At 43.4% G+C, this 14,245-nt stretch overlaps 1 protein-coding gene across 1 annotated transcript in view; it reads right to left on the reverse strand.

The window, feature by feature from the left end:
• LOC109270976 (ATP-binding cassette sub-family C member 12) overlaps nucleotides 1-14,245 on the reverse strand; it is a 180,974-nt gene that overhangs the window by 40,970 nt on the left and 125,759 nt on the right. The window contains exons 11-12 of the mRNA XM_019456023.2: nucleotides 6,386-6,457; nucleotides 3,875-3,999 (exon numbers count right to left, since the gene is read on the reverse strand). Coding sequence (XP_019311568.2) covers nucleotides 3,875-3,999; nucleotides 6,386-6,457 — 197 coding nt within the window. The remainder of the gene's footprint in view (nucleotides 1-3,874; nucleotides 4,000-6,385; nucleotides 6,458-14,245) is intronic.

A 14,245-nucleotide genomic window follows, 5' to 3' on the forward strand; every position in this document is an offset into this window, starting at 1 on the left:
TGTGCAGAAGCTTTTTGTCTTCATAAGGTCCCAGTAGTTCATTTTTGCTTTTAATTCCCTTGCCTTTGGGGATGTGTCAAGTAAGAAATTGCTACAGCTGAGGTCAGAGAGGTCTTTTCCTGCTTTCTCCTCTAGGGTTTTGATGGTTTCCTGTCTCACATTCAGGTCCTTTATCCATTTTGAGTTTATTTTTGTGAATGGTGTGAGAAAGTGGTCTAGTTTCAATCTTCTGCATGGTGCTGCCCAGTTCTACTAGCACCCTTTGTTAAAGAGACTGTCTTTTTTCCATTGGATATTCTTTCCTGCTTTGTCAAAGATTAGTTGGCCATACGTTTGTGAGTCTAGTTCTGGGATGGAACTGGAGAGTGTTATGCTAAGTGAAATAAGCCATACAGAGAAAGACAGATACCATATGGTTTCACTCTTATGTGGATCCTGAGAAACTTAACAGAAACCCATGGGGGAGGGGAAGGAAAAAAAAGAGGTTAGAGTGGAAGAGAGCCAAAGCATAAGAGACTCTTAAAAACTGAGAACAAGCTGAGGGTTGATGGGGGGTGAGAGGCAAGGGAGGGTGGGTGATGGGTATTGAGGAGGGCACCTTTTGGGATGAGCACTGGGTGTTGTATGGAAACCAATTTGACAATAAACTTCATATATTGAAAAAAAAACAAAAAAAACAAAAACAAAAAAAATAGAACTACCCTATGACCCAGCAATAGCACTGGTAGGAATTACAAGTAGATACTAATTACAAGTAGATACTACAAGGAATACAGGAGTGCTGATTTATGGGAGCACATGTACCCCAATGTTTATATCAGCACCTTCAATAGCGAATTTATGGAAAAAGCCTAAATGCTCATTAGGTGATGAATGGATACAGAAGATGTGGTTTATATATACAATGGAATAGTTCTTGGCAATGAGAAAGAATGAAATCGTGCCACTTGCAACAGTGTGGATGGAACTGGAAAGTATTACGCTGAGTGAAATAAGTCAATCAGAAATCATATGTTTTCACTCATATGTGGATCTTGAGAAACTTAACAGAAGACCATGTGGGAAGGGAAGGGGGAAAAAATAGTTACAAACAGAGGGAGGGAGGCAAACCATAAGACACTCCTAGAACAGAGAACAAACTGAGGGTGGATGGGGGGGTGGGTAGGGAAGAGGGGAAAATGAGTGATCAGCTTTGAGTAGGGCACTTGTTGGGATGAGCACTGGGTGTTGTATGTAAGTGATGAACCATGGGAATCTACCCCAAAAACCAAGAGCACACTTTACACACTGTATGTTAGCCAATTTGACAATAATTTATATTTAAAAAGAAAGAAGAAAGAAAAAGAAAGAAAGAAAGAAAGAAAGAAAGAAAGAAAGAAAGAAAGAAACAGACTGGTGTTGGTGCATGAATAGACAAAGACAATAATAAATAAATAAATAAATAAATAAATAAATAAATAAATAAAACAACTGAATAAACAAACAAAAAGCAGAATCTGACACATAACTACAGAGAACAAATTAATGGTTGCTGGAGGGGGAGGGAATGGGCAAAATGGCTGAAGGGAGAGTGGGAGATACAGCCTTCCAGTTACAGAATAAATAAGCCATGGGGATGAAAGGTGCAGCACAGGGTATCTACTCAATGATATTGTAATAGAGTTACATGGTATCTGATGGTAGCTACACCTCAGGTGAGCATAGCATAACATACAGAGAAGTTGAATCACTATGTTGTACACCTGAAATGAATGTAACATTGTGTGTCAACTATACTCACAAAATTTTTTTTTTAAAAACCAGGGGCTTTAAAATCAGAACAATCTGCATTTGGTGGGTTTTTTGTTTTTTGTTTGTTGTTTAATGTTTTATTTATTTTTGAAGGAAAGAGAGAGAGACAGAAAGTAAGCAGGGGGAGGGGCAGAGAGAGAGGGAGACACAGAATCCGAAGTGGGCTTCAGGCTCTGAGCTGTCAGCACAGAGCCCAATGCAGAGCTCGAACTCACAAGCCATGAGATCATTACCTGAGCCAAAGTCCGACACTTAACAGACTGAGCCACCCAGGCACCCCCAGAACAATCTGCATTTGAATCCAGCTGGGTAACCTTGGAGAAGTGACTGTACCTCCCTGATCTTCACTCTCCACTCTATAAAATTGTGCTAATAATTCTGATTGTGTTGTAAGAAGGAAACAAGAACACATATGTAAATCCATTAACACAATTTCTGGTGCATAGCAAATTCTCCATCATTGATGGTTACTATTAATATTATTACCCTTGCCAATCTTTAACTATGAGATTCAGAGTGCTCAGCACATCTTCATCCCTTTGACACCCCCACCCCCATCTTAAGCTTCCCTTAACCTTCCTTCCTTCCTGGGGCCTGAGAGCCACTATGTTTGCCCTAGGAGCAAAGCCTCTGCTAGAGATGCCACATACAAAGGATGCTTAATCCACCCTACCAGGCCCAATTCAAGCACTACCCTCTCTTCCCTCTCATGATTTCTGCTGTCACTGAACAATCCAGCACAGCCTCCTGCCACTTGGCACATTCCTTCTTGGTGCACTGTTATTTCTATACATCTCTTACAGCCCCTTCCCGGACTTGAACATCTGAGGGGTAATGACGCATCTGAGCCACCCTTCTGTCCCCCATAATCCTTCATGGCCCTGCATATTGCAGGTATTTTGTAAATATTTGCCCTGACATTCTAAGTGATAAGGATAGGAATACCTCCTACTAGCCTGCTACTGAAGAAAGAAAAGCAATTCCAGGTGGAGCAGGGAAGAGGCACAGGTAAAGTCAGGCCAGGAAATGCTGAGCAGAGCAGTGCAACTGGTGCCAAGGACTCCTGCACTGATCAGAACTTCCTGCCACTCTTGAGCCTCCTGGCAGCAGGATGCCATGGCCAGGGAAGATGAGAGGAAGTAATAGACCTCTTGCTGGGAACTCACACATGCTGGCCAATGTCAGTCAGCAAGGACAGTTTGTGCATTCAAAAAATAAGATATGAAAGTCCAGACCATAACTGGAAAGCTGACAGCAGATTTTGAAAGCCAACTCCACTAGTCTTTACTTCAGCATCATGGAGCTTAGGGAGGTTTCAGGGGGACCCAGATGTCAGGAAACACCAGTGAGAATAAATGATGTTACCCTGGCATTCAGGACTCAATCACTGCCATTTAATAGCCTTGACCTTGGGCAGGTCAACTCTCCTTCTAAGCTTCAGCTTCGTCATCTGTAAAATGGGGATATGATGCCAGGATCTCCCTAAATGGGTGTTTGTAGAATTCTCATTAGAGAGAGAATGTACACAGCAGCATACCAAACCCAGCAGAGAACCATAGAAAGCTATTATTTTCCAGAGCTTAAAGATAATGGCACAAAGTGTATACAAAAATTATGACATGAACTTTGTTTTTATTCCATTAGATAATTTTGAGGACATTAACAGCAATATATTCTTGTGGTTGACTGATGTCAATTAATAATTTCAGAGCTGATTAATTGTGTACTTGCTGCTCACAATTTTGAGCAGTTTTGGTTACTTGGCCTAAAGCAAATTTCCAGATATATCTTTCTCCAGTCAGACAACATATGCACTCTCACAGAGAACCTCAGAACATATGCTACTGTGTGCTGGGAATGAAGTGCCGATTCCATCCATTTCTTAGAGTGTGATCACAAGTCTGCAGAAGGCACCTCTCCTGAACTCTTGGGTTAAGAAGAGAAAAACCAACACCCACTTGGCTCTGATGAGTGTTTAATCAGAATTCATTAAAGGAATTAGCAATCATTACCAATGGCATAGGCATCTGTAGCAGAAGGAATCAAATACTGAAGGGCCTCATGCTTTCAAAGTTAATATTACCTTTGGTGATCATACTTTTCTCCAAATAGTATGTTTTCTCTCACATTTCCATGAAAGATCCATGCTTGCTGGGAAACATAGGCCACAGTCCCATTGAGTGCCACGATCCCTTGTTGTAACTGCATCTGGAGTAACAAGACCAGAATGCCTTCAGAAGCCAAACCTCACAGACTTCTCTTCAGGGACCCACTGCACACTTGCCACCCACTTATTCTATGAACATTAATTATGATGGCGCAAGAGGGTCAACAAGATGTCTTGTCCACATACTGCAAAGCCCAGATGTGTAGAATGATGGTCTCAAAGTCAAAAACCTACAAGGGGCCAGGGAGGAATGTCACAGAAGAGGCAGTGGTGAGTCCTGCTGTAGGCCAGAGAGGCCACATGGCACCTTGGTGCAGCCAGAATAAGATGCCTTCTGAAAGGACTCAACATCACAAAGGCTTCCTTTTGCAGGTACACTGGCTATATCCCACCCCCCTCAGCCAGGCCCCAGGGGCAGGGCATAGCCTACATGGCTATGGATGGTGGTCCTGGTGTGTTCTGTCTCAAGGAAGCAGCCTCAATTCAGCCTGCACATTTGGTGCAGGGCCTGGTACCAAGGATGCAGGCCTGGTGCAGCCAGAATTTCTCATTCTTCAAGAGGAGTGGAAATCCAATTTCATGTAGCAGATTGAACAATCCAATTAAAAACTTGCATGTGCTCTAGTTTGTGACCCCAAGTACATAAGTGCACTTAAGATGATACCACACTGTGGGCATCTGACAGCTGGTGGTGAAGCCATGTTCAAAGCTGTCAGGAGAGGACATATGCAAGAGAGGACATATGCAAGAGATGGCTCTAAAAGGTGCTCAGGGCTGATGCAGCAGCAGCTGTGTATTGTGGACAGGAAAGGAAGATAGCCAAGGTCAAGGGATGGGGCACAATTTCACCTCAGGAATGTCCCAAGAGACAGAGAACATTAGACTTGGAGAAGAGAAAAAGATAATGACAATAATGGTAATAATAATAGGCAAAATAAGGTTAAGTGCATACAAAATGCTGGTCACCATGATTGGCCCTGGGAATTATCCTATAACTATTATATACATTATCTTATTTAATCCTCACCACAACCCTCCTAAGCCCCATTTTACGGACAAGGAAACTGAGGTTCAGAGAGCCTCAGTTACTTACCCAAGATTAAATAATGAGCATGAGGCTGAGGCAGGTGTTGAACATAGGCAGTCTAGAGTCCACTCATCAGCCACCCTGCCACCCCCTATCCCAGTGACTATGGTGAGGCATCTAATCTCACCACTGTTACATGGGAGATAGATTCTCTTTTCTCTGAGAGATTCCAAAGGAGCGGAACAAAGGGTAGAAGTTAAAAGGAGGCAAACTCCACTTCCATATATCAAAACTCTCCAAAGAGGGAACTGGCTGTGAAATAATTAGTTCTCCATTGCTGGAGATATCTGAGCAGAAGTTGGCTCATCTTTTATGGGATTCTGTGGAGAGCCTCATGTTATTCAATAGACAATTGGGATGGGTCACCTGTAACACACCTGCTGACTCTAGGGCTATTTATGACAGGCACACACAACAGAATCCCAGGGCATAAGTAACCTTAGGAGCTCATGGGATTCTGCCCCAACTTCCTCCTTCGGACAGGGAAGGAGTTGTCACTCTTTCTGGAAATGAGTCAGCTGAGGCCAAAAGAAGTCACCCTATTCTAGCAGATTCTTCTGAGCCTGGTGTCCTCATTTCTTCAGAGGTTCCTCCTCTCCCAACTACAGGCACCCAAGCTTCTCTCTAGGAACAGCAGGGTGGGAAGAAAGAGGACTTAATATTCATTCATTTGGGATGAGAAACTATATCAATTTAGAGCCTTGTGAATACAATAAATGGCCTGGCATTTTGCTGGGGTCACACAGCTAGAAGTAGCAGACAAAGGACAAGACCCCTGGGCTCCTCCCTGTTCCTACCATGAGGTCTGCAGAGAAGTTGAGGGCACATTGCTGTGTTAGTTGATGCATGCATTCAGCCACTCCATCAAAGAAGGCTTGACTGAGCTGCTGCTGTGGGCAGACACTGGGGATATGGATATGGACAAAGGGAAAAACAGACCTAGAGTCATGGTGAGTCTTAGGTTTCTTGGTCCTTCCCTACCAAGTTGACTTACTGGCCTTTCTAATCAGGATGGCCCAAGTCATGGGAAAAAACATGGATTTAATGACTTTCCTCTTCCTTTGACAAAGGTGGTGTTCTAGGCAAGGAAGCAGTCAGTGTTTAACACAGGTCCTTAGGAGACAAACCCAAGAGTGTATGAAAAGCTCAGCCATACATGGACAAGAGGCATGGAGCCAATGAGAACATTAACCCCCTGAAAATCACTATCAACTGTCTTCACAGTGTCCAGTGCAGCTGAGCCCAGCCACTGGGTCCACTGTTCTCAGAGGATCCCAAACACGGCAGGTAGGGAACCTGACATTTCAGTGTCATGTCAATGTTCTGTCTTCACAGTTTACCTGTCCTAGGAGAGCTGCAATGAGGGAGCTCTTTCCACTTCCAACATTCCCACATATTCCCAAGATCTTCCCCTATCAGAGAAACAGAAAAAAAAAGACACAGTCATTTCCCCAGTTTTTAGAGGGTCTTGGTATGAAAGTGTTGCCCCCAAACTCTGCTGGCCAAAGGGTCACTGTTGGCTCTAAAAGGTGGCAGTTACAGTCTCACACCCCAAACCCAATATACAGCCTGGACAATACAGGAACCTACGTCTTAAGTGTTCTCCTTGGCACAGCACAGCAGAGTGCCCAGAGGACTTCTAGAAATCACATACAAGCACTGATGCAAAACAGCCTTGTGCTGGTCTGGGACACACAGGACTTTACAGGAGTATTGTCCCATGCTTACACTCCAGGAAAGCAAATCTAATAGAACTTAAAGGCTGCACAACCCGGAGGGACATTGGTAGCCTTTGAAGTACAGAGAGTTGAATGCTTTTCAAAAGTAATTTTTTTTTTATTTATTTTTTTTATTTATTTATTTATTTATTTTTTTAATATATGAAATTTACTGTCAAATTGGCTTCCATACAACACCCAGTGCTCATCCCAAAAGGTGCCCTCCTCAATACCCATCACCCACCCTGCCCTCCCTCCCACCCTGCCCTCCCTCCCACCCCCCATCAACCCTCAGTTTGTTCTCAGTTTTTAACAGTCTCTAATGCTTTGGCTCTCTCCCACTCTAACCTCTTTTTTTTTTTTTTTTTTTCTTTTTCCTTCCCCTCCCCCATGGGTTTCTGTTATGTTTCTCAGGATCCACATAAGAGTGAAACCATATGGTATCTGTCTTTCTCTGTATGGCTTATCTCACTTAGCATCACACTCTCCAGTTCCATCCATGTTGCTACAAAAGGCCATATTTCATTTTTTCTCATTGCCACGTAGTATTCCATTGTGTATATAAACCACAATTTCTTTATCCATTCATCAGTTGATGGACATTTAGGCTCTTTCCATAATTTGGCTATTGTTGAGAGTGCCGCTATAAACATTGGGGTACAGGTGCCCCTATGCATCAGTACTCCTGTATCCCTTGGATAAATTCCTAGCAGTGCTATTGCTGGGTCATAAGGTAGGTCTATTTTTAATTTTCTGAGGAACCTCCACACTGCTTTCCAGAGCGGCTGCACCAATTTGCATTCCCACCAACAGTGCAAGAGGGTTCCTGTTTCTCCACATCCTCTCCAGCATCTATAGTCTCCTGATTTCTTCATTTTGGCCACTCTGACTGGCGTGAGGTTATATCTGAGTGTGGTTTTGATTTGTATTTCCCTGATAAGGAGCGACGTTGAACATCTTTTCATGTGCCTGTTGGCCATCCGGATGTCTTCTTTAGAGAAGTGTCTATTCATGTTTTCTGCCCATTTCTTCACTGGGTTATTTGTTTTTCGGGTGTGGAGTTTGATGAGCTCTTTATAGATTTTGGATACTAGCCCTTTGTCCGATGTGTCCTTTGCAAATATCTTTTCCCATTCCGTTGGTTGCCTTTTAGTTTTGTTGGTTGTTTCCTTTGCTGTGCAGAAGCTTTTTATCTTCATAAGGTCCCAGTAATTCACTTTTGCTTTTAATTCCCTTGCCTTTGGGGATGTGCCGAGTAAGAGATTGCTACGGCTGAGGTCAGAGAGGTCTTTTCCTGCTTTCTCCTCTAAGGTTTTGATGGTTTCCTGTCTCACATTCAGGTCCTTTATCCATTTTGAGTTTATTTTTGTGAATGGTGTGAGAAAGTGGTCTAGTTTCAACCTTCTGCATGTTGCTGTCCAGTTCTCCCAGCACCATTTGTTAAAGAGACTGTCTTTTTTCCATTGGATGTTCTTTCCTGCTTTGTCAAAGATGAGTTGGCCATACGTTTGTGGGTCTAGTTCTGGGGTTTCTATTCTATTCCATTGGTCTATGTGTCTGTTTTTATGCCAATACCATGCTGTCTTGATGATGACAGCTTTGTAGTAGAGGCTAAAGTCTGGGATTGTGATGCCTCCTGCTTTGGTCTTCTTCTTCAAAATTACTTTGGCTATTCGGGGCCTTTTGTGGTTCCATATGAATTTTAGGATTGCTTGTTCTAGTTTCGAGAAGAATGCTGGTGCAATTTTGATTGGGATTGCATTGAATGTGTAGATAGCTTTGGGTAGTATTGACATTTTGACAATATTTATTCTTCCAATCCATGAGCAGGGAATGTCTTTCCATCTCTTTATATCTTCTTCAATTACCTGCATAAGCTTTCTATAGTTTTCAGCATACAGATCTTTTACATCTTTGGTTAGATTTATTCCTAGGTATTTTATGCTTCTTGGTGCAATTGTGAATGGGATCAGTTTCTTCATTTGTCTTTCTGTTGCTTCATTGTTAGTGTATAAGAATGCAACTGATTTCTGCACATTGATTTTGTATCCTGCAACTTTGCTGAATTCATGTATCAGTTCTAGCAGACTTTTGGTGGAGTCTATCGGATTTTCCATGTATAATATCATGTCATCTGCAAAAAGCGAAAGCTTGACTTCATCTTTGCCAATTTGGATGCCTTTGATTTCCTTCTGTTGTCTGATTGCTGATGCTAGAACTTCCAGCACTATATTAAACAGCAGCGGTGACAGTGGGCATCCCTGTCGTGTTCCTGATCTCAGGGAAAAAGCTCTCAGTTTTTCCCCGTTGAGGATGATGTTAGCTGTGGGCTTTTCATAAATGGCCTTTATGATCTTTAAGTATGTTCCTTCTATCCCGACTTTCTCAAGGGTTTTTATTAAGAAAGGGTGCTGGATTTTGTCAAAGGCCTTTTCTGCATCGATTGACAGGATCATATGGTTCTTCTCTTTTTTTTTTGTTAATGTGATGTATCACGTTGATCGATTTGCGAATGTTGAACCAGCCCTGCATCCCAGGAATGAATCCCACTTGATCATGGTGAATAATTCTTTTTATATGCTGTTGAATTCGATTTGCTAGCATCTTATTAAGAATTTTTGCATCCATATTCATCAGGGATATTGGCCTGTAGTTCTCTTTTTTTACTGGGTCTCTGTCTGGTTTAGGAATCAAAGTAATACTGGCTTCATAGAATGAGTCTGGAAGTTTTCCTTCCCTTTCTATTTCTTGGAATAGCTTGAGAAGGATAGGTATTATCTCTGCTTTAAATGTCTGGTAGAACTCCCCTGGGAAGCCATCTGGTCCTGGACTCTTATTTGTTGGGAGATTCTTGATAACCGATTCAATTTCTTCGCTGGTTATGGGTCTGTTCAAGCTTTCTATTTCCTCCTGATTGAGTTTTGGAAGAGTGTGGGTGTTTAGAAATTTGTCCATTTCTTCCAGGTTGTCCAATTTGCTGGCATATAATTTTTCATAGTATTCCCTGATAATTGTTTGTATCTCTGAGGGATTGGTTGTAATCATTCCATTTTCATTCATGATTTTATCTATTTGGGTCATCTCCCTTTTCTTTTTGAGAAGCCTGGCTAGAGGTTTGTCAATTTTGTTTATTTTTTCAAAAAACCAACTCTTGGTTTCGTTGATCTGCTCTACAGTTTTTTTAGATTCTATATTGTTTATTTCTGCTCTGATCTTTATGATTTCTCTTCTTCTGCTGGGTTTAGGCTGCCTTTGCTGTTCTGCTTCTATTTCCTTTAGGTGTGCTGTTAGATTTTGTATTTGGGATTTTTCTTGTTTCTTGAGATAGGCCTGGATTGCAATGTATTTTCCTCTCACGACTGCCTTCGCTGCATCCCAAAGCGTTTGGATTGTTGTATTTTCATTTTCGTTTGTTTCCATATATGTTTTAATTTCTTCTCTAATTGCCTGGTTGACCCACTCATTCGTTAGTAGGGTGTTCTTTAACCTCCATGCTTTTGGAGGTTTTCCAGACTTTTTCCTGTGGTTGATTTCAAGCTTCATAGCATTGTGGTCTGAAAGTATGCATGGTATAATTTCAATTCTTGTAAACTTATGAAGGGCTGTTTTGTGACCCAGTATATGATCTATCTTGGAGAATGTTCCATGTGCACTCGAGAAGAAAGTATATTCTGTTGCTTTGGGATGCAGAGTTCTAAATATATCTGTCAAGTCCATCTGATCCAATGTATCATTCAGGGCCCTTGTTTCTTTATTGACTGTGTGTCTAGATGATCTATCCATTTCTGTAAGTGGGGTGTTAAAGTCCCCTGCAATGACCACATTCTTATCAATAAGGTTGCTTATGTTTATGAGTAATTGTTTTATATATCTGGGGGCTCGGGTATTTGGCGCATAGACATTTATAATAGTTAGCTCTTCCTGGTGGATAGACCCTGTGATTATTATATAATGCCCTTCTTCATCTCTTGTTACAGCCTTTAATTTAAAGTCTAGTTTGTCTGATAGAAGTATGGCTACTCCAGCTTTCTTTTGGCTTCCAGGAGCATGATAAATAGTTCTCCATCCCCTCACTCTCAATCTAAAGGTGTCCTCAGATCTAAAATGAGTCTCTTGTAGACAGCAAATAGATGGGTCTTGTTTTTTTATCCATTCTGATACCCTATGTCTTTTGGTTGGCGCATTTAATCCATTTACATTCAGTGTTATTATAGAAAGATATGGGTTTAGAGTCATTGTGATGTCTGTATGTTTTATGCTTGTAGTGATGTCTCTGGTACTTTGTCTCACAGGATCCCCCTTAGGATCTCTTGTAGGGCTGGTTTCGTGGTGACAAATTCCTTCAGTTTTTGTTTGTTTGGGAAGACCTTTATCTCTCCTTCTATTCTAAATGACAGACTTGCTGGATAAAGGATTCTCGGCTGCATATTTTTTCTGTTTAGCACACTGTAGATATCGTGCCAAGCCTTTCTGGCCTGCCAAGTTTCAAAGGAGAGATCAGTCACGAGTCTTATAGGTCTCCCTTTATATGTGAGGGCACGTTTATCCCTTGCTGCTTTCAGAATTTTCTCTTTATCCTTGTATTTTGCCAGTTTCACTATGATATGTCGTGCAGAAGATCGATTCAAGTTACGTCTGAAGGGAGTTCTCTGTGCCTCTTGGATTTCAATGCCTTTTTCCTTCCCCAGTTCAGGGAAGTTCTCAGCTATAATTTGTTCAAGTACCCCTTCAGCACCCTTCCTCCTCTGGGATACCAATTATGCGTATATTATTTTTTTTTAGTGTATCACTTAGTTCTCTAATTTTCCCCTCATACTCCTGGATTTTTTTATCTCTCTTTCTTTCAGCTTCCTCTTTCTCCATAACTTTATCTTCTAGTTCACCTATTCTCTCCTCTGCCTCTTCAAGCCGAGCCATCGTGGATTCCATTTTGTTTTGCAATTCGTTTAAAGCGTTTTTCAACTCCTCGTGACTGTTCCTTAGTCCCTCGATCTTTGTGGCAAGAGATTCTCTGCTGTCCTGTATACTGTTTTCAAGCCCAGCGATTAATTTTATGACTATTATTCTAAATTCACTTTCTGTTATATTATTTAAATCCTTTTTGATCAGTTCATTAGCTGTTGTTATTTCCTGGAGATTCTTCTGAGGGGAATTCTTCCGTTTGGTCATTTTGGAGAGTCCCTGGCGTGGTGAGGACCTGCAGTGCACTTCCCCTGTGCTGTGGTGTATAACTGGAGTTAGTGGGCGGGGCCGCAGTCCGACCCGATGTCTGCCCCCAGCCCACTGCTGGGGCCACAGTCAGACTGGTGTGTGCCTTCTCTTCCCCTCTCCTAGGGGCGGGATTCACTGTGGGGTGGCGTGTCCCATCTGGGCTACTTGCACACTGCCAGGCTTGTGTTGCTGGGGATCTGGCGTATTAGCTGGGGTGGGTGGGCAAGGTGCACGGGGGCTGGAGGGGCAGGCTTAGCTCGCTTCTCCTTAGGTGATCCACTTCAGGAGGAGCCCTGTGGCAGCGGGAGGGAGTCAGATCCACTGCCGGAGGTTTGGCTCCGCAGAAGCACAGAGTTGGGTGTTTGCGCGGAGCGAGCAAGTTCCCTGGCAGGAACTGGTTCCCTTTGGGATTTTGGCTGGGGGATGGGCGGGGGAGATGGCGCTGGCGCCTTTGTTCCCCGCCAAGCTGTGCTCTGCCGTCCGGGGGCTCAGCAGCTCTCCCTCCCTTTGTCCTCCAGCCTTCCCGCTTTCCGAGCAGAGCTGTTAACTTATGACCTCCCAGACGCTAAGTCGCGCTTGCTGTCGGAACACAGTCCGTCCGGCCCCTCCACTTTTGCCAGCCAGACTCGGGGGCTCTGCTTGGCCGGCGAGCCGCCCCTCCGCCCCGGCTCCCTCCCGCCAGTCCGTGGAGCGCGCACCGCCTCACCGCCCTTCCTACCCTCTTCCGTGGGCCTCTAGTCTGCGCTTGACTCCGGAGACTCCCTTCTGCTAATCCTCTGGCGGTTTTCTGGTTTCTTTAGGCAGGTGTAGGTGGAATCTAAGTGATCGGCAGGACGCGCTGTGAGCCCCGCGTCCTCCTACGCCGCCATCTTGTGATGATCCCCAAAAGTAATTTTTAAAGTATCCTCCACTTGGGTGGCTCAGTAGGTTGAGCATCCAACTTCAGCTAAGGTCATGATCTTGTGGTTTGTGAGTTCGAGCCCTGCGTCAGGCTCTGTGCTGACAGCTTAGAGCCTGGAGCCTACTTTGGATTCTGTGTCTCCCTTTCTCTCTCTGCTCCTCCCCCAGCCTACTCTCTGTGTCTCTGTCTCTGTCTCTCAAGAATAAACATTAAAAAATAATTTAAAGTATCCTTCCACCACACTGAAGCATAACCTGAAATTGCTAAGCAGTTATTCTATTCCAACACTTTGGGTTCATGGATTATTCTACAGCTGCAGATTTATTAATTCTGCCACAAATCATTGTAAGTGCCAGGTGCTGTTCTGGACAGTAGCAACAGCACAACAGAGTAATGAATATGACAGACAACCATTTCGGTCTGCCCTCATGAAGCTTATGTTTTAGTTGAGGGGACCAGTAGTCAACCAAATAAGTAAGTAAAATATGGAGTATGTCAGGTACCTGCCATGGAAACTCATAAAGTAGGGAGGAGGTAGGGAGGAGATGAGGATGGGGGGAACGTTACTAGAAAGGTAAATGTCTTGGCTTGAGTTCTCCCAGAAACAGACCCTGAATCAAAGATTTGAATTAAGGTAGTTCGTTTGCTAGGTGTCATGGGAGGGGGAAGGTGACCCATCAAGGGTGTACAATTATGTTAGCTCCCATGGGAGGCAAATGAAGTTCAATCCTGCTAACAAATTCTGGGAAACTTAGAGTGGTTCTATCCCTCCCACTCCAACGGCTGAGGGAGTAAAGTATAAATAGCCAACAGTGTTTGAGAGCTGCTCCCCTGGCTGTCAATGTCCTGGTGCTTTTTGGATGATGGGGAGGGCTCTCTGGCATAGATACAGATTTGGCAGTTGGAAGGTGGCCAGGACACACAGATGGGTCACTTACAGTATTTGCTACAGGTGACATTTTAGTAGACCTGAAGGAGGTGAAGTAGTAAACCATGTAGATCTCTGGAGGGAAACCAGGGCAGGCAGAGCAAGAATCCATGTGGAGACTTTTGGCGGACATGTGCCCACTCTTGTGTTCAAGCAAATACTGCAGTGCTGCAGATGGAACAACTAAGAACATTCTCATTAAGACCTGCTCTCCGTGATCTCTTAGAGCAAAGATGCCCATGATGGAGCCAGATACAGCTCCTTTCCCATCGCCTGTCTGCCACCTTCAGCACATGAGATAGCTTCCTGTCATCATGAATTTCTTTGACAAGACTTTATGGAACAGCAGGCATCATGCTAGGCACTGAGGATAAAGTAGTGATCAAGACAGATGTGATCCCTGCCTTATGCAGTCCACATTATCATTGATGCTGCAGATAAG

This window comes from Panthera pardus, unplaced genomic scaffold (assembly GCF_024362965.1).
Source record: "Panthera pardus isolate Hobbes unplaced genomic scaffold, ASM2436296v1 HiC_scaffold_18, whole genome shotgun sequence".
In the NCBI taxonomy this organism is placed as follows: domain Eukaryota; kingdom Metazoa; phylum Chordata; class Mammalia; order Carnivora; family Felidae; genus Panthera; species Panthera pardus.